The 24,620-nt window shown below is 35.2% G+C and overlaps 1 protein-coding gene across 4 annotated transcripts in view; it reads right to left on the reverse strand.

The window, feature by feature from the left end:
* Positions 1-24,620, reverse strand: part of Rapgef6 (Rap guanine nucleotide exchange factor 6) — an 83,975-nt gene that overhangs the window by 25,955 nt on the left and 33,400 nt on the right. For all 4 annotated transcript variants that reach the window (XM_058586554.1, XM_046467685.2, XM_058586555.1 and 1 more), the window contains 3 exons: positions 21,794-22,177; positions 5,628-5,839; positions 1,867-1,990 (listed from right to left, as the gene is read on the reverse strand). In XM_058586554.1, the coding sequence (XP_058442537.1) occupies positions 1,867-1,990; positions 5,628-5,839; positions 21,794-22,177 (720 nt within the window). The remainder of the gene's footprint in view (positions 1-1,866; positions 1,991-5,627; positions 5,840-21,793; positions 22,178-24,620) is intronic.

Genomic DNA, 24,620 nt, shown 5'->3' on the forward strand with positions numbered 1-24,620 from the left:
GTCCGCCGAAAACTAAAGAAATAAATAGTAAAAAATTCTCTCTCTCTTTAAAAAAAAAAAAAAATAATAATTAAAAATGTATCAGTGAAATCTTACAATATTGTATATCTTTACGCTATTGTTCAAATAAAGACAGTGTTTTTTTTATTTAGCAAACTGATGATTACTACTGACAGACAAATAAAACCGATTCAGGAAAAATTCAGTCCAATGTTTACAGTGATATTTTCCCTCATTTCTTATTCTACTCAACCCAGGCTATTCGCCCCCACCCACCTCAAACAGCCAGGTTTATTAATTTTCGCATCAGTTTTTTCCCCCCTCTTTGCCCATTTCTCAGGCACAGATGGTAGTTGGTATATTATCAACTGGTCTGGCAGGGACACAAATTCATTACATAGTCAGGGACCAGAGTGGTAACATATGAGTGAATGGAGTTCCATATAAGACAATAGGGAATGTCAAGACCACTGTACAAGGACATACAACAAAAATAAAAACAAAACAAGTGAACAAGCCCTCCTCCAGGTTTGCTTTGGTTCCTGGTTCTTATTGTTTTCTGCTATCACACTGTTGAGCAATGACATCTCTTATATGTATTGGTCTCAAGTGGCAGAAAAGGGATAGAAATTGGGAAGAGGAGATTAGGAACACTCATTCCTCCTCCACATATTGAGGATCTCTAAATTAGAGAAACCAACAGATTAACTACTCACAAAAACAGACTCCTGAACAGTGATGTGAATAAGCAAAAAAAAACCAATCTTGACACACACTGGTTTGTTGGGTTACATAAACTCCAAATGGTTTTTTCTTTTTCTTTTGGGGACTGAACTTAGGGAACTCTACCCCTGATATACACCCTTAGCTTTTTAAAATTTTTAAATTTTGAGATAGGGTCTTGCTAAGTTGCTCAGGCTAGCCCTGAATTTGAAATCCTTCTGTTTAGCCTCCCAATTAGTTAAGATGATAGGTGTGCACTATGGCACCTGGCTTTTCAACTCTGGTTTTTAAAGAACCAAGTATTTTTGTTTCCTTAGCAGAGTATATATTTTTTACATATTAGGAATTATGTTGGCATCTGTAAATTATTCCATTTTTTAATGCTCTAAACACAGAAAAGAAAATCAGACCAAAAATTAAAACTGTAATGTCTACTGATACCCTGAAAATTATAAAAATTACTAGGAGCAGCTTAACAAAGTACTTTCTATAAACTACATAGCAATTCGAAGAAGCCTTTGTTATTACATTAAAATGAATTTAAAATGCATTCATAGAAGATCAGATAATAAAGAATATAAATATTTTCCATTTTTAATAAAGATGAAGAATGATTAAATTTGCACTTTGTAAATTCTGTTAAAGAATGTACATACAAATAAAAAGTGGCATTATTAACCTGAACAAAGGGACGTATGTTTTTTAAAAAAATGAAGTATCAATTAGTACTATAAACAATTACTTTTAAAAATATTCAGTAAAAAAAAGAGATAATTAATACATTACAGATTAGGTTTGAAACTATTCATCCTGTATGATAATTTCAGTGAAGATCAACAATATGTTTGCTTATATTTAAAAAAAAATTACAACAATGCAGAACTATCCATATATTCAAAAAAGAAATAGAGAAACTAGGGGTTTAAATTTTAGCAAATTACATAAAAACTGCTTTGAGCTTTACATTCCTCAGATATGAAAGGCTAATATCACCTACCTGTTAGGGTTTCTGTGATAAACAATTACTTGAGATTGGCACTTGTAAAGCACTTAGTGCAGTGCACAAGAAATGATAAATATTATGATTATTATTATTATCACCCTTGATGCCACCTAATAATAATTCACATTTCTGTGTCATACCTCTGTCGAAACATCATAGCTGGGTCCATATTAGCAGAAGTCATTCGAACAACTTGACGGATTTCCTTGGCAATCATTCTTAGCTTCTCGAAGTTTACTAAACCATCTACTTTGGAGTCATTTCCTATAGAATAAAAGTAATTTTTTTATATCAAAGTAGCAAAAGTCAAACTGTTACTCTTGGAGAGTACAAATAAGAGCCTTCTTTATAAGTGCTACTTTTGTTTTTAAGAATTGATATATCTGTGGATGGCTCAATCACAATTGCATGGAATGTACTACTGGGAGGAATTGTGTTCCCTATGGGAATAATGATTATGCTTATTAAATACATGATGAACTGTCCCTGGCTACTAAAACCACATTCAATTATTTTACAGACCCATAAAATATGCAGTCATTCAAATCTGTATCTCCACATGTTTGCTTTGCTCATTTGCTCTTTTGGACATCAAGGACATAGCTTGAAAACTTAGGCTTTAGTCAGAGGGCACAAGGTCACCTTGGGCTTAATTATTAATTAACTAAGCCTATAAGTTTTCTTTGGTTTACAATGTTTTGAAAATTGTTTAATGAATTATAATCCTTAAAGAAGACATCCCAAAGGAATGTGAGATGGGAGATTACATGATGTTGGGTTTGTTTTCCCAAGTAGCAATACTTAAAACAAAGAAAGGTGTATGCTTTTCAGTCTGGCATCCAACTTTCCTTTCCCAGAACATGATTTATAATCATGAACTCAAATTTCCCTGCTCATAATTTTCATTATTTTTGTGTTGCTTAATAGTTCTCTGAGGAAAAATGTATCTGATTTAAAAAATAATCTACTTTTCTCTGAAGAGATTAAGTTATGAGACAAGATATAGTTCATTTACTGTCTTACCTAACTTGTAGTGAGAGGCAAAAACAATGTTCAAAGGGCAATCTTTCTGCTCACAGTGGTTCTTTTTTTTTCTTTTAAAAAGTCTGTCTTTAACAGTGTAACCCCATTTTTCTCCCATGGAAATCCCTGAGGTGCTGCTGTGTAACTACATAGGTGTGGAACTCATCACAGTAAAGAGCACTTATACATTAAAAAGATGAATTTTCAGGGTCTCAAGAAGAGTTGGTAACCAAATAATCATCAAAAACTCTCAAGTCACATAAAATTGAGGGAAAATGTCCAAAGAAGGATGTTAGAAGCCTATGGCACTTTTGATTTTTCAAATGATAAAACAGTGATGAATTTAGGCAGTTTAGAACAACCTTACTATTGAGAACAATCAGAAAGTTGGACAAATATAAAAACCATCTGAATGTTAAGAAGGCAGTGAAGACATGCAGAGAATGAGAATGCAGAGGGGCAGGTATGGCATTTGCTAGTGCTTGCTCCTAAGTGTACTTGCTGACTTTAGAAGAGGGGGATGATGAGAAGAACAACAAACACACAAACAAACAAAAACAATAACCAAAAATAAAAAAAACAAAAAACTGAGTAGAGTCACCCTGCTTTTTGAGGTAAGATAGAAGCAACTAAGTCCAGTTAAACCTCCAATATTTTGAGTTAGAATTCAGAAAAAGTTCTATATCCTGGGATGGAGGATGAACCAAATGTAGACTGAAATAATTAATAGTCTGGTGTTGAATTCTCTCTAAATCTAAAAATGGATAAAACACTGAATTTAGCTGTGTTGACTTAATCCTCTTTGAAGGAATGAAACATTGTTCAAAACCCTCAGATTTTGGGAGATTTTTAAAAATTCTATATCTATATTGTTTTTAAAAAGCAAAGCAAAACACCAACCCCCCCCCCCCCCAAAAAAAAAAAAAACCCAAAAAACAAATAAAAAAACACGGCACATTAGGAGAAAAAAATAACATGATTGAGTGAAAGAAGAAAAAAAGACACCAGAAAAAAGACCCATAGGGGATCCAGATTGTAGAGCAATCAGAAACAAACAAACTTAAAAAAAAAAAAAAAAAAGGCAAGAGAAATTATATAACTAGAACATACTGAATCAAACCCCAGAAACCTGGAATTAGGAAATCTATGAGGGATTAAACACAGTTGAAGAGAGAAGAAACTGGAAAACAGGGTGAAAGAAAATATCTAAAATGGGGCATGGTGAGAAACAAAACAAAACAAACACACAAACAGATAACAGAGTATAAGATAATAGGGGAACAAAGACCAGGTTTAAAACAGGTAAAATCAGAGTTTCTAATAGAAAGACAAGAAAAGGGCAAATAAAACATATGAAGACAGTGTTACAGAGAATTTTTCTGAAACTGAGGAAAAATACCAAACCATATATTTCAATGTGTCCTATAAACACCAGTGAGAATTAAAGACAATGAAATGTTATTTTAAAATGTTGAAAGATGGTATTTGCCAAAGATACAGTTCTGAAAATTTTAGATAAACAAAAATTAAAAGATTTCCATCACAAAAGACTTGTACCTAAGGAAATGCTAAAAAGTGTTCTACAGGCCAAATACAAACAAAAACTAACCAGACAAAAAGTACCCCAAACAAACAACAACAAAAAAAAGAACACCTAACCATATGAAAACTTTGAGATGAAAACAAACAACATAAGCAGACAGGTGAGGTTAAATAAATAATGACTTTACTAAATTAAATTTATATTATGGGATTTAAAGGCATGGTAACAACTGTATAACACTGGAAGTCAAGTAAATGAAATTTAAGTGGTTTATGCTCCTTGTGTTGTCTGACACACTAATAGTACTAATAGTACTAATGTCTATTTAATTAATGTTAAGAAATATATAAAGTACAACATCTAGTATATAACATTAGAAAAATAACAAAACAGTGAATAGTTACCAAATTAACAAAGTAGAAAAAAATACCATTACCATGCAAAAATTGATGTAGATAGATTATAAATAAGCTATCCATGGTAAAGAATCAATAAATCAGGCTTTTAAAATGATGAACTTTCTTTCTTTTTTTTTTTTTTTAAATTAATTTATTTTAGTTTTTCGGTGGACACAACATCTTTTGTTTGCATGTGGTGCTGAGGATCGAACCCGGGCCGCACGCATGCCAGGCGAGCGCGCTACCGCTTGAGACACATCCCCAGCCCAAAATGATGAACTTTCAATGTTCATCAAAAGGAAAGGCAAGCCATATCATACCCAAGATACACAAAAAATTCTTAGAAAAATATAAAACAAAAGGACAATCTAGCCAGGCATGGTGGTGTACAGCTGTTAATCCCAGCTATTTGGGGGACACAGGAGGATAACTTAAAATTTTTAAAAAAGCTGGAAGGAAAAATATTACTGAAAAAAAAATGTGATCAAAGAGTTTAATCTTGGTGTATCAAGTATACATTTTTAATGCATGCAGTAAAAACTTCATTATTCGTTCTTAACAAAGTGGTTTTTAGATGCCTAAAATTTATTGTATTTAACTGTGTAAATTAGCTTTAGTAAATTGTATTCTTTTTATTTTTTTGGTACCAGAGATTGCACTCAGAGGTGCTTAACCTCTAAGCCATGTTCCTAGCCCTTTTTAAAATTTTATTTAGAGACATGGTCTTGGTGAGTTGCTTGGAGCCTCTCTATATTGCTGAGGCTGGCTTTGAACTTATGATCCTCCCACCTCAACCTCCTCAGCTGCTGGGATTACAGGTGTGCGCCAGAGTCTGGGCAGTAACTTACACTCATTAAGTTGGAATATATAATAAACCATTACTGTAGAATTAGCTGAAGCTAAAACATGCTGATTTTCAAGTAATTTTTATAAATACCTTCATGTAGAAATGTCATATCCTTCTTGACAACAGGGAACAGTGGAATAATTGGAGGCTGCATACTTTGACTACTAAGAATATTTCTATATTTTGCCATGTTTCTAGATGGATCAAAAAGGTCTTGTAGATCTTGGAGATGTTTCTCATATTTGCTTGGTAACTTTTCCCAAGTACCTCTGAGTCGTGCTACAGGTGCCAAGTTCAAGCCACTGCCAAAGATGACAATAAAAACATTAAAAAAGGACTTAGGGGAAGAGGGTAGACTCAGGTCAGAAAAGTATATATATACCAAGTGTTTTAATACTGCTCAAAAGATAAGGAACCTATTTTCTCTCTCTCTCTTTTTTTTTTTTTTTTTTTGTGTGCTGGGGATTGAGCCCAGGGCCTTATTTATGTGAGGCAAGCACTCTATCACCTGAGCTATATTCCCAGCCCAGAAACTATTTAATACACTGAAATAAACAGAAAAGAATTACTTAAAAATTAAATAAAAGGGACTTCCTTATCTTAAAAAACATGGAGAATGTCTTTTGAAGGGATATATTTTACTTGCTAATAGATGTACACACATAGCTTTATTTTATAGTTTGCATGCAAGTGTCAACTGTAGTAATTTCATAAACAATAAAACTTCAAACATCACAATGTTGTTCATTTTACACAGACATAACTTTACAAAAACCACCTATTTGAGAGTGATTTAAGAAATGCTTGAAACAATTGTTCAACAACTGTGGTAGCATTTTTTTTTTCCGTGATTTTTTTCACCTATGTCCCTAATTTTAAAGCTTATATACCCATAGGTTCTAATCTTGTCCCCTAAGCCTCTTAAATATTTAATGTTTCAATTCCATAGGACTTTAAATAAGTTCAGATATTCCATAACTTGAAGATATTCATGCCCACTGAATTGCAATTCTTCCCTATTTCTTTACCTTTATATTACCGTGACATCGGTAAGTTTATCAAATGAACAGTGTGTGTGTGTGTTTGTTGTGTATGGATATATATAAACAAATTGTATGCCTCAATTTTCTTATCAGTTAATCCTTATTTGACTTTTACCCCAACCACATTAAAATGTTCTCTTGACTTCTGATTTTAAGGTATGAAGTTAAGACATCTTTGTTCCTTTATTTCTTCAAAACTGCCCCCAAACAATTATAAGAAGAATAAATAAAATAACAGAAATGCAAATTTCATCTTTAAGGAAACTAAGAGATAGAAATCTAACTTCTAAACTCATTAGAATGCTTGCCCCAAAATAGGCAAGGTCAAATGAGTATATGAAAAGATGCTGAAAATGATGTCTATAGCTAAAGATGGAATGAAAGGGAGCAAAAGCCAGGTGTGGTGGCACACTTCTATTTAAGCAACTAAGGAGGCTGAGGGAGAAAGATCCCAAGTTCAAGGCCAGTCTGGCAACTTAGCAAGATCCAGTTCTCAAATAAAAAGGGCTGGGGGAATGTAGCTTAGTAGTAAAGTGCAGATGGGCTCAATTCCCAGTAGAAGGAAAGAAAGGGAAGAAAGGAAGAAAGGAAGGAAGAAAGGAAGGAAGGAAGGAAGGAAGGAAAGAAGGAAGAAAGAAAACAAGCAAGCTAGCTAGCTGCCAAGCAGAGTTCTCCATAGCAGGTTAACTCCTTTTTAGGTCAAAACCAATAATCCCTTAGTTGGAACAATAAAAAAGTTTAGGTTAATGGGGTTAGGCAGGGCAGGACATACTTCTTTATCATGGAGTATCAGGGAAATAAGATCAAATCAATGAACAGTGATACATTTTGGTAGGAAGCTCTGTAACAGGATAGAAGAGAAAAAACTCTCCGAGTTGTAAGAAGCCCTAAAACTTCCAATCTCCCTTTGCTGTGAAAAATTAAAGGGTAAAACAATTCACATATAGGGTCAACTCCCAGTTTCTCTCCCACATGAACCTCTTGTAAAAACAGTACTGGAAAAACTCTTTTGTCATTCAAAAGGAATGAACAAATATAGCATCTGTAACAAAGTATTCACAAAGAAAAACAAAGAGTACAAGGCAGAATAATGTTGTCAACAGTGAAAAACTGGAACTAACCAGTAACCTGTCGTGATATCAAGTAAACCAATAAAATAAACAAAGAGCTTAATGCAATGAAACCAGAGCATAGGGAAAATATGAGAGAAGTTGATTTAAAAACTGACTAGTAAAGTTCATGAGCAACATGGAAGAAAAAAAAAAACATGGAAAAGAGGGCTGCACTGGAACCTTTAAAAGATATAGACACTGCTAAACCACTGTGCAAATGTCATGAGCAAAAGGATTAACAAAATCAACCAAAGGACATGGACAGACTTGACAGGGACTGGAGAGAAAATGATGAATATGTAAAACAAAGGATATATAAAATTCATAGAATGGGTATTTCAGAAGAATAGGAAAAAATTGAACTGAAAAAAAATTAGGAGGTATAATTTGAGGAAAATTTCCAGAAATAAAGGAAGATTTGAATCTACAAATTGAACAGGTGCCAGAGTCTTGTAAAACTATATATGTTAACATCTATGTAAATAACTTCAGAGAAATAGGAAGAACCTGGGAGTGTGGGAGAGAAGAGAAAGTAAAGCAAATCTTATGAACTAAATAGCCACATAAAATATCAGTTCAAGAGCCACTGTTTATAAAATCCCCCAAGAAATGATGTATGAAACAATAGCCTGTCAAGTCATGTTGAACTGCAACAAAAAGATACTTTGAATATGCTCAGGAAATATAATTTCCACAAGTCCTTCTTCAAGCAATGAACAGAAAACAAACTTCAACCAACCAAGACATGATTGGAGAAATAAAAAGAAAAACACTAAAATGAGCAGCGTTAAAGACTACTCAAATTAAAACAATGCTTGGTAGCTCATGGGAGTTAAATATATAAGACTAAGAAATAAGAACAGGCAAAATAACCATAGATACACATGAAATTTTAAGAACATACAGTGTACCTAATTTTCATTTTTATTTTTTATTTTATTTTTTTTCCCTTTTTTTTATTTTTTAGTTCAGTGAAATCTAGAAGGAATGGAGTTCCTCAAAATATATGCGAAGAATATTAAAACTGTCTGAATATGACAGTGGACTGTAGTAGCTACTCCCCCACCCCCACCCAGAACAGTTTTAACCTTATTCTTCCATGAACACTGTTCCCTCTGTTGGATAAACAGTTCCTGATTCTGATTCCAGTGAGGCTATCAACCATGATGTTTCCTTCTCCCTCTCTATCTTGCTTCCTACCTTTGTCATAGGGTGGGCGTATTACCTAAACTGGTCTTGTATCAACTATGCTGACACAATTGGTACAAGAATGAGTATGTGACACAAGTGTTTTTATCGATGACCATATATACTAAAGCAGAGAGTCAACAGTGCTCACTTTCAAAGGGCTTGTTGATTAAGGACCACATAAGCCTTTTGACACTTTCTTTTGTAGTTTCCATTCTCTAGTACTTCTCTCAATAGAAGAGAATCAAGTAAACAAATAGGTTCAGAGCACAGTTCACAAAGAGAGAAGATCCTAAGAACACAGTTGATTCCTGGGATCCATCTGTCCCTCAGGCAATTTCCCTCCATTCTTTACTTTTTTTAAAAAAAATAATTTATTTATTCTAATTTGTTATACATGATGGCAGAATGAAATTCATTTCATATTATACACATAGAGCACAATTTTTCAAGTCACTGATTGTAAACAAAGTATTTTGACACCATTCATGTCTTCATACATGTATTCAGAAAAATATGGAACGCTTCATGAATTTTGCGTCATCCCTGCACAAAGGCTTTACTCCCCCTGTCCCCTTTAAAGCAGTAACTGTGCTCCTGACTTATAATCAAAAGAATCTTAATACATTCTTTTTGTGGCTCAGTGATAGAGTGCCTGCCTAGCATGTGTGAGGCACTGGGTTCAATTCTCAGCACTGCATATAAATAAATAAAGGCTTATCAACAACTAATAAAATATTAAAAAAAATCAATACAGTGGAACATTCATAACAGGAATAAAATCAAATTTATATGGAATCAGAATTTGATTTTTTAATGCTCAAATATTCCATAATGATATTATAAAAAAATATTTCAAACTTACATGGTTTTTATTTATTCATCCACTGATAATATGAATTAAGCACTGACAACTTGCCCAACACTATATCAGATTCTTTTTTTTTTTTCTTATGGTGCTGGTGATTGAACCTAGGGCCTTTCTGCATGCCAGGCAAGCACTCTACTACTGAGCTACACCCTTCAGCCCCGCAACTTCCATATTAGGAAAATAAAAAAACAAAAACAGTAATTGGGTAAATACAATCCCAACTCTCATACCATTAATGTTGAAGGTGCTACAATATTATCTTGTCACAATCAGTACTAAAGATCCTTAAAGAAGTCAGAATAATCTAATTTGGAGTGATCTTCACATTACAACCAGGAAAACTATTTTTCAATCTTGAGTAAGTCTTACCAGTTTTGACCCCCCCCCCCCCCCCCCCCCGCCTTCAGGAAAAAGCTTATTTTCATTTGGTCCAAAATCAAGTTAATTTTTTAAAATTCAGATAAAACAAATGATATATTACAGTCATTTGATATATATTATGATCATCAAATGACAACTAGTGGACAAAATTAGGTCTACTGCCTATTTCTGTAAGTAAAAATTTATTGGAACACACCTACAACGATTTGTTTACTTACTTTTTATGGGTGTACTTTTATGCTACAATAGCAGAATTGAGTAGTTTTAAGAGACTATATAGGGCTGGGGATACAGCTCAGTTGGCAGAGTGCTTGCTTTGTATGCATAAGGCCCTGGGTTCGATCCCCAGCACCCCCCCCACCCACCAGCAAAAAGGAGACTATATAGCCAACAAAGCAGAAAGCATTTCACCTGCAGTGTGCTGACCTTTATTTTAGGACACACTGAAACTGAAACACCCATGCCATTGTAGATTTTTTTTTTTTGGAGGTGGGAATAGTTACTGGGACACTTTACCATTGAGCTACATTCCCACTCTTTTTATTTTGAGACAGAGCCTCACTAAATTGTTGAGGTTGGCCTTTAATTTGCAATCCTCCTGCCTCAGTCTCCCAGGTTGCTGGGATTACAGGTGTACTACGTTGCTCCTGGTCTCAAGATAACAGAGATTACATTTATAATAAGATCCAACATGGCGGCGGGCGTGGAGAGATCAAGTCTCTGACCTCTTCAGCTGCGCGGGCATAGGGAGTCTTAAACAGCTAAATGCTGTTTGCTCAGGATCACTAGGCAATGCTGAGCTAATGTGGATCTGGGGTGAACAGTATGCGCCTCTCAGAACACACACCAAGCCCGGATCGGCTGAATTCAGGCTCCCGTTCGCCTGCGTCTTGCAGACAAACCGCTGTGACTCAGCGCTAAACGCTCCTGCTTAAACAACTGGTCGGCCCTTCTGAACCTGCGGAGGTTAATACCAACTGAGCCTTCATAGGCAGTGGCCACAGGATTGAGACGGGGCTTGGGAGAGCCGGTCAGGACCCACCCGTTGCATTGGTCACCCGGCAAAGGGGAACGAACTGTCACCATTCACATGGGATACCACCATGGCAGAGAACTGACGCCACCAGAATGCGGCGGAGGAGATAACTTCATTGAAACCGGCGGCAGCAGGTGTGTAACCCCCTAGCCTTCCCTGTCCACAGAGCGGGGAAATCTCAAGGGCCCCTCCCAGCTCTCCCCTGAGTGCGATAGTCAGACCAAGGGAATCAGGAGTGGCGCGGGACCCCCGGCTACCGCTCCCACCAGTGCTGACAACTGAGGTCTCTTGCACCAGCTACCGGGGGAGTGGCTACCGGAGGGCAAGCAAAATACGCTGAGGGTTCTCAGCCCCAAGCTCCACAAACTTAGGGTTCGAGGGAATGGCAAACAGGGAGAGTGTGCCCAGTCGTTCAAGAAAATAGGGCTCCTGGGAGCAGCAGACCTGGCGTGTAGCCAGTATTGTGGTGAGCGTCACTGGTGAGCGGGGCCTGGCTGGAGGAAAAGTGGGGAAGTGACTAGACACAAGACAAGGTCCTAGGCACTCAGGATTGGAGACCCGCCCAGTCGAGCTGCTGCAGAGTGATTGGTTTCCGCATACTGAGAGGAGAAGCTTGGCCCGGTGGGCACAGCTCCACCTACTGGAAGAGAAGTTAATCGAACTCTAAGACTGCATTTTTAAATTTTTTTTTATTATTTGGTTTTTTTTCATTTAAAAAATTTTTTTTAAAATTTTTAAAATTTTTTAATTATTAGTTTTTATTTTTTAAATTTTTTTCATTTTTTCTTTTCTAATTTTTATTTTTTCTTTTCATTTCTTTTCAATTTCCTTATTCCCCTTTCCTTGAATTCTACCTGTTTACTCTCATTCTCTTTAGTGACTTCTTCCCTTCCCTTCTAATACCTTTCCTCCCAAGCATCATGATGCTGTTTATGTGTAATTTACTAAATATGTATAGGTCAATGTTCTGAGGTGTTATATAGTGCTACCAAGTCCCTAGCTACCCCCAAATACTCCAGACTTTTCTCCTGTTAATATGTCATCAGTAGAGCAACCTTCCAAGGTTGCCAAGAGATACCATCCTCAATACCATCACATCATTCGACCTAAATATAAGTCCCAAGACCAAACCGCAGACCACTATATGCCATCAGAATCTGTACACAGTTTAGGAAATGAATGAATCTGCATTAAAGTGCAACAAAACTCATCATCTCTAGTCATAGTCTCCCATCACAAAAGAGAGACCCCAGAGACACACAAAACCAAATAAATTTATAGGAGTAAACAGTAACTCAGCAGTCAAACAGAACAAGAAGTAACATGAGCAGCATGACAAGGAAGAAAAGGAGTACAAACAATGCAGGACAGCCTAAATACTCAGGAGGACCTAGAGGCATCAGAAAAATGGTCAAATACAGAACTCAAGGAATACCTTAGACAGATGGAATGGAATCTTAAGGAGGATATGAGACAGCAAATTCAAACAATGAAAGAACACATTGAAAATGAATTAAATAAAAACAGATAAAAGAAGCAAAATAGCATCTTTATCAGGAGATAGAGATTATAAAAAAAATCAAACAATAATTCTAGAAATGAAGGAAACTATAAACCAAATTAAAAACTCAAATGAGAGTATCATTAACAGAGTGGAGCAAGTAGAAGCCAGAACGTCAGATGATGAAGACAAAATATATCAACTTGAAAAGAGTCTAGCCAACTCAGAAAGGCTGAAAAAAAATCAAGAGAAAAACATCCAAGAGATATGGGATAACATAAAAAAAAACAAACTTAAGAGTCATCGGGATAGAGGAAGTTATAGAGGTTCAAACCAACAGAATGAGCAACCAGCTGAATGAAATAATTATAGAAAACTTTCCAGAAATAAAAAAGGAAACAGATGCACAAATTGTAGATGCATACAGGACACCGTGTATACAAAATCACAGTAGACCAACGCCAAGACACATTGTTATGAAGATATCCAATATTCAGAACAAAGAGAAAATATTAAAAGCTACAAGGGACAGGAGGCAGATTACATTCAGGGGTAAACCAATAAGGTTAACAACGGATTTTTCATCACAGACGCTGAAAGCAAGAAGATCCTGGAACAACGTATTTCAAACACTGAAAGGCAATGGATGCCAACCAAGAATTTTGTATCCAGCAAAATTAAGCTTCAGGTATGACAACAAAAAAAAAATCTTTCATGATAAACAAAAGTTAAAAGAATTTGCAGCCAGAAAACCAGCATTGCAAAGCATTTTGAGCAAAACACTACACGAGGAAGAAATGAAAAACAATAACCAAAACCAACAGTGGGAAGTACCTCAGTAAACCCAGAGGGCGTGGGGAAAGCTAATCATGGAGAAACAAACCAAATTAAAAAAAAAAAAGATAAATAATCAAACATGGCTGGAAGTACAAACCATATATCAATAGTAACTCTAAATGTTAATGGCTTAAACTCACCAATAAAGCGACATAGCCTGGTAACCTGGATTAAAAAAACAAATCCAACAATATGCTGCCTCCAGGAGACACATCTGATTGGAAAAGACATACACAGGCTGAAGGTGAAAGGTTGGGAAAAAATATACCACACACACGGTCCTCATAAGCAAGCAGGGGTGGCCATCCTCATATCGAATAAAATCGACTTCAAGACTAAGTTAATCAAAAGGGATAAGGAAGGACATTATATACTGTTAAAAGGAACCATTCACCAACAAGACATAACAATTATCAATATTTATGCACCAAATAAGGGTGCTGCGACGTTCATAAAACAAACTCTCCTCAAGTTCAAGAATCAAATAGACCAAAACACAATAATTATGGGTGACTTCAACACACCTGTCTCACCAATGGACAGATCCTCCAAACAAAAGTTGAATAAAGAAACTATAGAACTCAATATCACAATCAATAACCTAGACTTAACATATATAGAATATATCAACCATCATCAAGTGGATATACTTTTTTCTCAGTAGCACATGGATCCTTCTCAAAAATAGACCATATATTATGCCATAGGGCAACCCTCAGTAAATATAAAGGGGTGGAGATAATACCATGCATTTTATCTGATCATAATGGAATGAAACTGGAAATCAATGATAAAAGGAGGAAGGAAAAATCCTACATCACATGGAAAATGAACAATATGTTACTGAATGATCAATGGGTTACAGAAGACACAAAGGAGGAAATCAAAACATTCTTAGAGATAAATGAAAATACAGACACAACATATCGGAATCTAAGGGACACAATGAAAGCAGTTTTAAGAGGGAAATACATCGCCTGGAAGTCATTCCTCAAAAAAAGAAAAAACCAACAAATAAACGAGCTCACACTTCATCTCAAAGCCCTAGAAAAGGAAGAGCAAACCAACATCAAATGTAGCAGAAGGCCAAGAAATAATTAAAATCAGAGCGGAAATCAACAAAATTGAAACAAAAGAAACTACTGAAAAAATTGACAAAACTAAAAGTTGGTTCTTCGAAAAAATAAATAAGATCGACAGACCCTTAGCCATGCTAATGAAGAGAAGAAGAGAGAGAACTCAAATTACTAACATACGGGATGAAAAAGGCAATATCACAACAGATGCTACAGAAATACAGAAGACAATTAGAAATTATGTTGAAACCCTATATTCCAATAAAATAGAAGATAGTGAAGACATCGATAAATTTCTTAAGTCATATGATTTGCCCAGACTGAGTCAAGAGGATAAACACAATTTGAACACACCAATATCAATGGATGAAATAGAAGAAGTAATCAAAAGACTACCAACCAAGAAAAGCCCAGCACCGGATGGGTATACAGCGGAGTTTTACAAAACCTTTAAAGAAGAATTAATACCAATACTTTTCAAGTTATTTCAGGAAATAGAAAAAGAGGGAGCTCTTTCAAATTCATTCTATGAGGCCAACATCACCCTGATTCCGAAACCAGACAAAGACACCTCAAAGAAAGAACTACAGACCAATATCTCTAATGAACCTAGATGCAAAAATCCTCAATAAAATTCTGGCGAATCGGATACAAAAACACATCAAAAAAATTGTGCACCATGATCAAGTAGGATTTATCCATGGGATGCAAGGCTGGTTCAATATACGGAAATCAATAAATGTTATTCACCACATCAACAGACTTAAGATAACAACCATGTGATCATCTCGATAGACGCAGGAAAAGCATTTGACAAAGTACAACATCCCTTTATGTTCAAAACATTAGAAAAACTAGGGATAACAGGATCTTACCTCAACATTGTAAAAGCTATCTATGCTAAGCCTCAGGCTAGCATCACTCTGAATGGAGAAAAATTGAAGGCATTCCCTCTAAATTCTGGAACAAAACAGGGATGCCCTCTATCACCACTTCTCTTCAATATAGTTCTCGAAACACTGGTCAGAGCAATTAGACAGATGAAAGAAATTAAAGGCATAAAAATAGGAAAAGAAGAACTTAAATTATCACTATTTGCAGAGACATGATTCTATACCTAGAAGACCCAAAAGGATCTACAAAGAAACTACTAGAACTAATAAATGAATTCAGCAAAGTGGCAGGATATAAAATCAACACGCATAAATCAAAGGCATTTCTCTATATCAGCGACAATCTGAAATGGAAATGAGGAAAAACACCCCATTCACAATATCCTCAAAAAAAAAAACAAAACAAAAACTTGGGAATCAACCTAACAAAAGAGGTGAAAGATTTATACAATGAAAACTACAGAACCCTAAAGAGAAATAGAAGAAGATCTTAAAAGATGGAAAAATATACCCTGTTCATGGATAGGCAGAACTAACATCATCAAAATGGCGATATTACCAAAAGTTCTCTATAGGTTTAATGCGATGCCAATCAAAATCCCAATGGCATTTCTTGTAGAAATAGATAAAGCAATCATGAAATTCATATGGAAAAATAAAAGACCCAGAATAGCAAAAGCAACTCTAAGCAGGAAGTGTGAATCAGGCGGTATAGCGATACCAGATTTCAAACTATACTACAGAGCAATAGTAACAAAAACAGCATGGTACTGGTACCAAAACAGGCAGGTGGACCAATGGTACAGAATAGAGGACACAGAGACTAATCCACAAAGTTAAAACTATCTTATATTTGATAAAGGGGCTAAAAGCATGCAATGGAGGAAGGATAGCATCTTCAACAAATGGTGCTGGGAAAACTGGAAATCCATATGCAACAAAATGAAACTGAATCCCTTTCTCTCACCATGCACAAAAGTTAACTCAAAATGGATCAAGGAGCTTGATATCAAATCAGAGACTCTGCGTCTGATAGAAGAAAAAGTTGGCTCCGATCTACATATTGTGGGGTCGGGCTCCAAATTCCTTAATAGGACACCCATAGCACAAGAGTTAATAACAAGAATCAACAAATGGGACTTACTTAAGCTAAAAAGTTTTTTCTCAGCAAGAGAAACAATAAGAGAGGTAAATAAGAAGCCTACATCCTGGGAACAAATTTTTACTCCTCACACTTCAGATAGAGCCCTAATATCCAGAGTATACAAAGAACTCAAAAAATTAAACAATAAGATAACAAATAACTGAATCAACAAATGGGCCAAGGAACTGAACAGACACTTCTCAGAGGAGGACATACAATGAATCAACAAGTACATGAAAAAAATGCTCACCATCTCTAGCAGTCAGAGAAATGCAAATCAAAACCACCCTAAGATACCATCTCACTCCAGTAAGATTGGCAGCCATTATGAAGTCAAACAACAACAAGTGCTGGCGAGGATGTGGGGAAAAGGGTACACTTGTACATTGCTGGTGGGGCTGCAAATTGGTGCGGCCAATTTGGAAAGCAGTATGGAGATCCCTTGGAAAGCTGGGAATGGAACCACCATTTGACCCAGCTATTCCCCTTCTTGGACTATTTCCTAAAGACCTTAAAAGAGCGTACTATAAGGATACTGCTACAACGATGTTCATAGCATCACAATTCACAAGAGCTAGAATGTGGAACCAACCTAGATGCCCTTCAATAGATGAATGGATAAAAAAATGTGGCATTTGTACACAATGGAGTATTTCTCTGCACTAAAAATGACAAAATCATGGAATTTGCAGGGAAATGAATGGCACTAGAGCAGATTATGGTAAGTGAAGCTAGCCAATCCCTAAAAAACAAATTCCAAATGTCATCTTTGATATAAGGAGAGCATCTAAGAACAGAATAGGGAGGAAGAGCATGAGAAGAAGATCACCATTAAACAGGGACGAGAGGGGGGAGGGAAAGAGAGAAGGGAAATTGCATGGTAAAGGAAGGAAACCCTTCCTTTATAAAATTACATATAAGAGGAAGTGAGGGGAAAAAAACAAGAGAGAGAAATGAATTACTGTAGATGGGGTAGAGAGAGAAGATGGGAGGGGAGGGGGGATAGTAGAGGATAGGAAGGGCAGCAGAATACAACAGACACTAGTATGGCAGTATGTAAAAAAGTGGATATGTAAGCGATGTGATTCTGCAATCTGTTTACGGGGTAAAAATGGGAGTTCATAATCTGCTTGACTCAAATGTATGAAATATGATATGTCAAGAGCTTTGTAATGTTTTGAACAAATAACAAAAAAAAGAACGATTACAGAGATTATTAAAGAACATCAAGGCCCAGAGAATTTCACTTATGAGTCCTTTCAAACTGTCAACCAAATAATTACCTCCAATGAGATTTAACTTGTTACAGAGCATAAATAATGAATGAACACTTTCAAATTTTATGAAGCCAGCATGCTATTGGCGTTAAAATCCACAAAAAAGCCACACAAATCAGAAAGATACAACACTATAAAATTTACCATGCTTAAATGGAGCTCACGCCAGATTAGAAAGGTAATTCATTTTCAGGAAACTATTAAAATAATTTATAATACTAATATGCAATTAATATTTAGAAAACCAGTAAAAAGAGAATTCAATCATATATTTTTGAACCCAGTCTGCATTATGTTTAATGAAGAAGCACAGGAAACATTCTTATTAAGAGCTGCAAATTATGCATAGAGGCTCATAATTACAATTACTATTTAATGTGAAAGTACCAGCAGATAGAAACAGACTAAATAAAAAAATAGATAAATGGAATAAAAGGTCAAGTTATTATTAGTAGTTTAAATATTAGACTGTCTAACTCAAAATCCCAAAAGAATTAACTGAAAATTATTAGAAATTAAAATGTAGTAAGATTAGGGTATACAAAACTGATATACATAAACGTTAGAATCCTTAGGCAGGTGCAACAAGTGATTATAAGGATTCCATTCAGAACAGCATTAAAAGGTATTAAACATTCAAAGAAATGTTCAAGATTTATATAAACAACCTATAACTGCCAAAGAAACAAGAAAATGAGAAGTGAAGTTAATTGTTCTTAGGTGTAACAAGGCATTGGTATGTCAAGTAGCTGCTAAATCAGTCTAATCTATTTAATGTAATCCACTGAAAATACCCACAAAACTTTTTAAAAGAATTAAATGAGTTAACACTAAAGTTCATATGAAACAAACATGCTGAAAATAGCCAGATAATAGTACAAGTCTATCAGTTCTTAAAATTTAACGTTTTAGCATTTTAAACAGTAAATGAAGGGATAAATAAATGAAGTGGAATGCCAGAAACAGACCAAAAATATTTATGGAATTTTAGTATATGACAGTATTATATTTTAGGAGAAAAGATTAATTATTCTGGATAACCAAGAAGCCATTTGGAACAAAGTAAGATATATTTTCCTACCTCACTATTTACATTAAAGTGAACTGAAGATTAATAAAAACTGTTAATATAAATCAAAATATAATAGTATAAAGTTCTGAGAGCTTTCAATGTACTAATTCACTGAATTAACCCTATGAGACAGGAACTACCATGATTCCCCATTTTACAGATGAGAAAACTCAGTTCACTTATTAAGTGCCAACACTGGATTCAAACCAAAGCATTTATATTTGTTCTTAAAAAAATGTAAAATGTAGAATCTCCAAGAAAGAAAAATGATTATTAAAGGAAAAAAAAAAAGGCGTAAGTATAGCAAATACAAACATCATACATTGTCTTAAGTAGCTTAAGGTCAAAATTTAGAATGACCCACAAATAATGTATAAAGGAATACTCTGTAGTTGCTTTAAAAACTGAGGCATCTGGGGCTGGGGTTGTGGCTCAGTGATAGAGTGCTCATTTAGCATGTGTGAGACACTGGGTTTGATCCTCAGAACGGCACAAAAATAAACAAATAAAATAAAGGTATTGGGTCCATCTACAACTTAAAAAAAAAAATTTAAAAAAACCCTGAGGCATCTTTATAGGTACTAATTTGGAATAATCTCTATGATCAATCAAAGAGTATAGAAAGAAAATGGACCAACCACTCGAACAAAAAAGAAAATACTTTCAAAATCAGGAAAGGTATTTCTGAAAGTATGAAACTAAGTGTAAGAAAATTACCTGAGGTACCAGGGAACATAAACCTGCCAAAACCCAAAACAAAACAAACAATAAGCCCCTAAATAAACCAAGATAGGAGAGAAATATGGATGGACTGGAGATTAAGTGGAAGAGAATTACTTTGTGCAGTTTTTTTAAAACTTGTTTTTAAAATTTATTTATTATTATTTAAAATTTTTTATATGTGGCGCTGAGAATTGAACCCAATGCCTCATACATGTGAGGCAAGCGCTCATCCTTTGTGCCACGACCCCAGCCCTACACTGTGTACTTTTTAAAGTATCGTTTGAATTTTTTCTATGTGTATGTAATGTTTTTTCAAAAATTAAATTTATTTTTAATACAAAATGCTATTTAATCTTGGTCAGAACAAAATGATTCACCTATTCCATCTCCAATGAAAAGAATATATTCTTTGATAAACCTGAATTTAAATACAAGAATACAAAGCAGTTATATTCACATAAACCATGGAAATTGTGTATAATAAATGTTCTTTGTAACAAAACAAATCATCTTAACTAAACCTTGGGCCTTTCCTACACCCTTCTTTGAGCTACTGTCCACCACCTTCTCTCAAATTCCCTGCTTTTAATTACACTATCATTACTGTGCTGCTTTGTAATGATTCTCCATCTTTGGTTGGACTCTCTTCTTAGTTGCCCACAGAAGATAATACAAGGTTTAGTTTTTTAGTCCTCTACCATTTTCTTTCTATACTCTTTTTAAACAGAGATCATCCACTCTCTCTCTCCATGTCAATTTTCTTCATAGGATACTCTAAACTGAGCCTATAACTCTCAAATCTTTTACCTGATGCTTCCTATACAGAGTGACTTTCTAGCCTTCCAAGTGTTTATCAGTGGCATCTCTCTTCTATTTTACACCTAATGTTAAAAAAAAATGTGAGATAAGTGGTATAACTCCTGTATCTTACAGATGAGAAAACTAGTCTTAAGTTTCCCATCAACACCCTGCTACTACATGGGAGAGGCTAAATTCAAGTACAGGCACAGCTGATTGTAAAGTCACTTTGATAATCTCTATTCAATACTTCTACAGTGTCTAGTTCAATTGTAGCACTGGTTAACTCACTACAAAGGGCATCATATTACCATGACAGACTCATGATTAAAGACCCCACATGAGTGACAGGAACACATGTGTGTTTTGGTGGCAGTGGGAAGGGAAAAAAAATTAGGCTGCTGTATATAAAATATGGCCTTCAGGGCTGGGGATATAGCTAAATTCATAGAGCCCTTGCCTCACATGCACAAAGCCCTGGGTTCAATCCCCAGCACACACACACACACACACAAAAAGCCTTCAAATTGACCTAACTATATAACTCCTTTCCTCTTTAAAATCAGACTTGCTTTAAGAAGAATCCCTTTTTTTGATGAGCAGTGTGCTGGATGAAGGTCAGAAAATAAATTATCTAGAATTGGCTTCTCACAATGAGCAGACAGAAGGTAGTAGGGAAAGCTCATGTAACCATCTATAAATCCCAGGCTTATAAACATTTAAGAATTTTTATAATTCTAACGGCTTAGCTTGCTTAAATAACAATATGTCCCATAATGCCCCATGCAGTGCCTGGCAAATAGGAAGAACTTATCAAATGGTTGAAAGTATTTTGGCTGTTATTTCAAAATAGCAATTTATGTCAGAAAATCGATACCACACTGATTTTTCAGTGTCAAATAATAGTGAGGCAGGTACTTAAACATGCATAGTACATAAGTCTATGTTCTATGCATGTTTAAGTATCTTTATCATAAGTCTATGATAAAGACTAGCTCACTGGGCGCGCATCAAAAAGGGTGTGATCATTGAAAGGAGGGGAAAAAAGGTGGGAAGGGAATGATTTGCATTCAATTAAAAAGGGGGGCGGTATTTTTAATCGACAGAAAGATGGAAGAAACAAATATTCCATTCTAATGGTATTGATGGGAAAGTGCATGAAATCTAATAATGCTTCAATGAAGTCTTATTAATTGAACTTTTCTTTTCCTAGGCACTTAATACCTATGCAGAAAATCAGCTTCATGTGTAATAGCATGGAAAAAAAAACATATAGATATCTGTTCCTATTTGTACTAACTTACCTTATTATTGCAAACATGGAATTGAAGTTCTTACATTCTCGACAATGAAGTGCAATTTTAATAAAATGCTTAATAATTTTCATTCGTTTGAGTTGATTTGATTCGGTTAAAATCTCTGAGGCAACCCAGAATGTCTCTTGGTTTACAATGTCCTCAAACTCTTTCAAGTGAGTATTTCCTGTTTTGGAATCCAACTTAAAAAGGTCATCAATATATTCAGTAGGCTCAATATTACGAAATAAATCGAAGTCCCTCATTGATAATTGGGTGGCCATCTCAATGGTACTGAGCTGCAGCATGGATAATTGGCTTTCTTTAACTAGTTCTTGAGCATCTTCATCTGAACATAAAGTTTCTGTTTCCATATTATTTTTTAAATAATACCTAAAAGGAAAAAAAATTCTTCATAAATGTGATCATACATGTAATTTCATTTGTTAAGAGTGCTGTCCCTCTTCATTATGGGTTTCAAAAATATCACTTTACTATGTAGAATGTTCACTCATATATGAAATGGAAACAATTTAAATGAAAAGTTTTTTTTTTGGGGGGGGGAGTGGGGGTATTGGGAATTAAACCCAGAGGCACTTTACTACTGAGTTAGTTATATTCTCAGTCCTTTTTATTTTAAGACAGGGTTTCACTAAGTTGCTAAGGCTGTCCTCAAACTTTTGATCTTTCTGCCTCAGCCTCCCAAGCCTCCCAGATCATTAGGATTACAGGCATGTGCCACTAGACCCCACCAAATGAGAAGATTACTAAGGAGTTGTCCTCTTATTCAGCCATTTGACAGAGTAAGAATCTAATATTTTTTAAATTAGTGTTCATTATGCTGGGAACTTAATCATTGATGAAATTACTCGCCATGTGTAAACAATCATGTGTGTATATTCTTTTTTTTAGAGACAGGGTCTCATTGAGTTGTTTAGTGTTTCACTTTTGCTGAGACTGGCTTTGAACTCTCCATCCTCCTGTTTCAGCCTCCCAAGCTGCTGGGATTACAGGTGTGTACCTCTGCTACTTACGTGGTGCTGAGGTTTGAAGCCATTGCCCTCATTTGTGCAAGCGCTCTACCACTGAGCTATAACTCCAGCCCCATGTGTGCATGTTCTTAAGAATAAAAGCTCTCTTGAGGACCAACACCTAGAATATTATCTGACATACAGCTGTATTATAAAAATATTTGTTTATGGACAGAAGAAATCATGATTCAAGTGAAATAAGCACATGAATCAAGACTGTTTACATATCTATTTAGAAGCTGTTGCTGTATTCACTTCTTTCTGTTTTATTTATTTCCCTAAATTTCCAAGTGAAGGAAAGGAAACTTTTCTACCAGTGGTTTCTTTAATAGTCAAATATAACTCTCATTCTAGCAAACAGCATTAATTGGTATCTGTACAAAAGACCTTAATTTTCCTTTCTTCTCTTAAATCAACATTTCTATGACACTTAAAAGCTGAGAGATGGACCTACACTATTTATAGTTGGAACTATATTGTATAGGGTGTTAATAATACAAATTCAGCTAAATTTATCTATATATCTATTTATTTTTTTAATGATATTGGGAATTGAACCCAGGGGTGCTCTATCATTGAACCACACTCCCAGCCCTTAGTATGTTATTGAGATAGGGTCTTGCTAACTTGCTGAGGCTGGCCTCAAACTTCAATCCTCTTGCCTTAACCTCCCGAGTAGATGGGATTACAGGTGTGTGCTACTACACTTGGCTATGTTCATATATTTTTTTATTATCAAAGAAAAAATTTTTTCCAGCCTTTATTTTGTTCATCTCTAATGCCATAAATTGTATAGCCTACAAGCAGACTTGAGGCAACCATGACAGATTGTCATTTTAAGGTTTCCAAGGTTCTACATGTAAAACTGAGTCACTAAGAAAGATTATTTTCAGAGAAAGTTATCAGAGAAAGGAATAATACCAAAACAATCTTCTAGATTATCCAATAACTTTCAGACAAAAATTTAAAAATTCTGTACATTCATAAAAGTAAAACTATTTGGAAAAGAATAATGAATGGTTTCTTTTGCCTACACTAGGCGTTTCAAAACTAAATTTAAGGCTGGGCTGTAGCTCAGTGGCAGAGTGCTTGCCTAGCATGTGTGAGGCACTGGGTTTGATCCTCAACACCACATAAAAAATAAATAAAGGCATGCTGTCCATCTACATCTAAAAACCCTAAATTTATACATTAATACATATGCATATTCAGATACTGATACAGATTTGTATTATTCTGCTGCCTCTTCTGTAAAAAACAAAAAACAAGCATTAGAACACACTACTGATTTTATAACTTTTTTTTTTTTTTTTTTTGCAGAAGGGGCTACTGGGAGTTGAACTCAGGGTTGCTCAACCACTGAGCTACATCCCCAGCTCTATTTTGTATTTTATTTAGAGACAGGGTCTCACTGAGTTGCTTAGCATCTTGCTTTTAGTGAGGTTGGCGTTGAACTCATGATCTTCCTAACTCAGCCTCCTGAGCTGCTAGGATTACAGGTGTGCACTGCCTCACTCAGCTCTGATTTACCAGCATCTTGCTTTTAGTGAGGCTGGTTCTTAAAAAGTTAGCAAACTGTTTTCTCTTTTATTATCTCCAATTTATGGAAGTCTTAAGAATATCCTAAGATTCTATTTTATAATTATAGAGATAAGAAAAGCTTAGAAAAGAAAGAAACCCTACTTTCAATTTTTAGAGAGAATTCGGTAGTAATAAAACATGACATTTGTACTTAAAATACGCGTTTTAACAGGGAATCATAAACAACCCCCCCCCCCCCGAAAATAATCACATTCACTAAGAAG

Source organism: Marmota monax, unplaced genomic scaffold, assembly GCF_021218885.2.
Source record: "Marmota monax isolate L192 unplaced genomic scaffold, Marmota_monax_Labrador192_F-V1.1 WCK01_AAM20220418_F8-fsc00415, whole genome shotgun sequence".
Taxonomy (NCBI): domain Eukaryota; kingdom Metazoa; phylum Chordata; class Mammalia; order Rodentia; family Sciuridae; genus Marmota; species Marmota monax.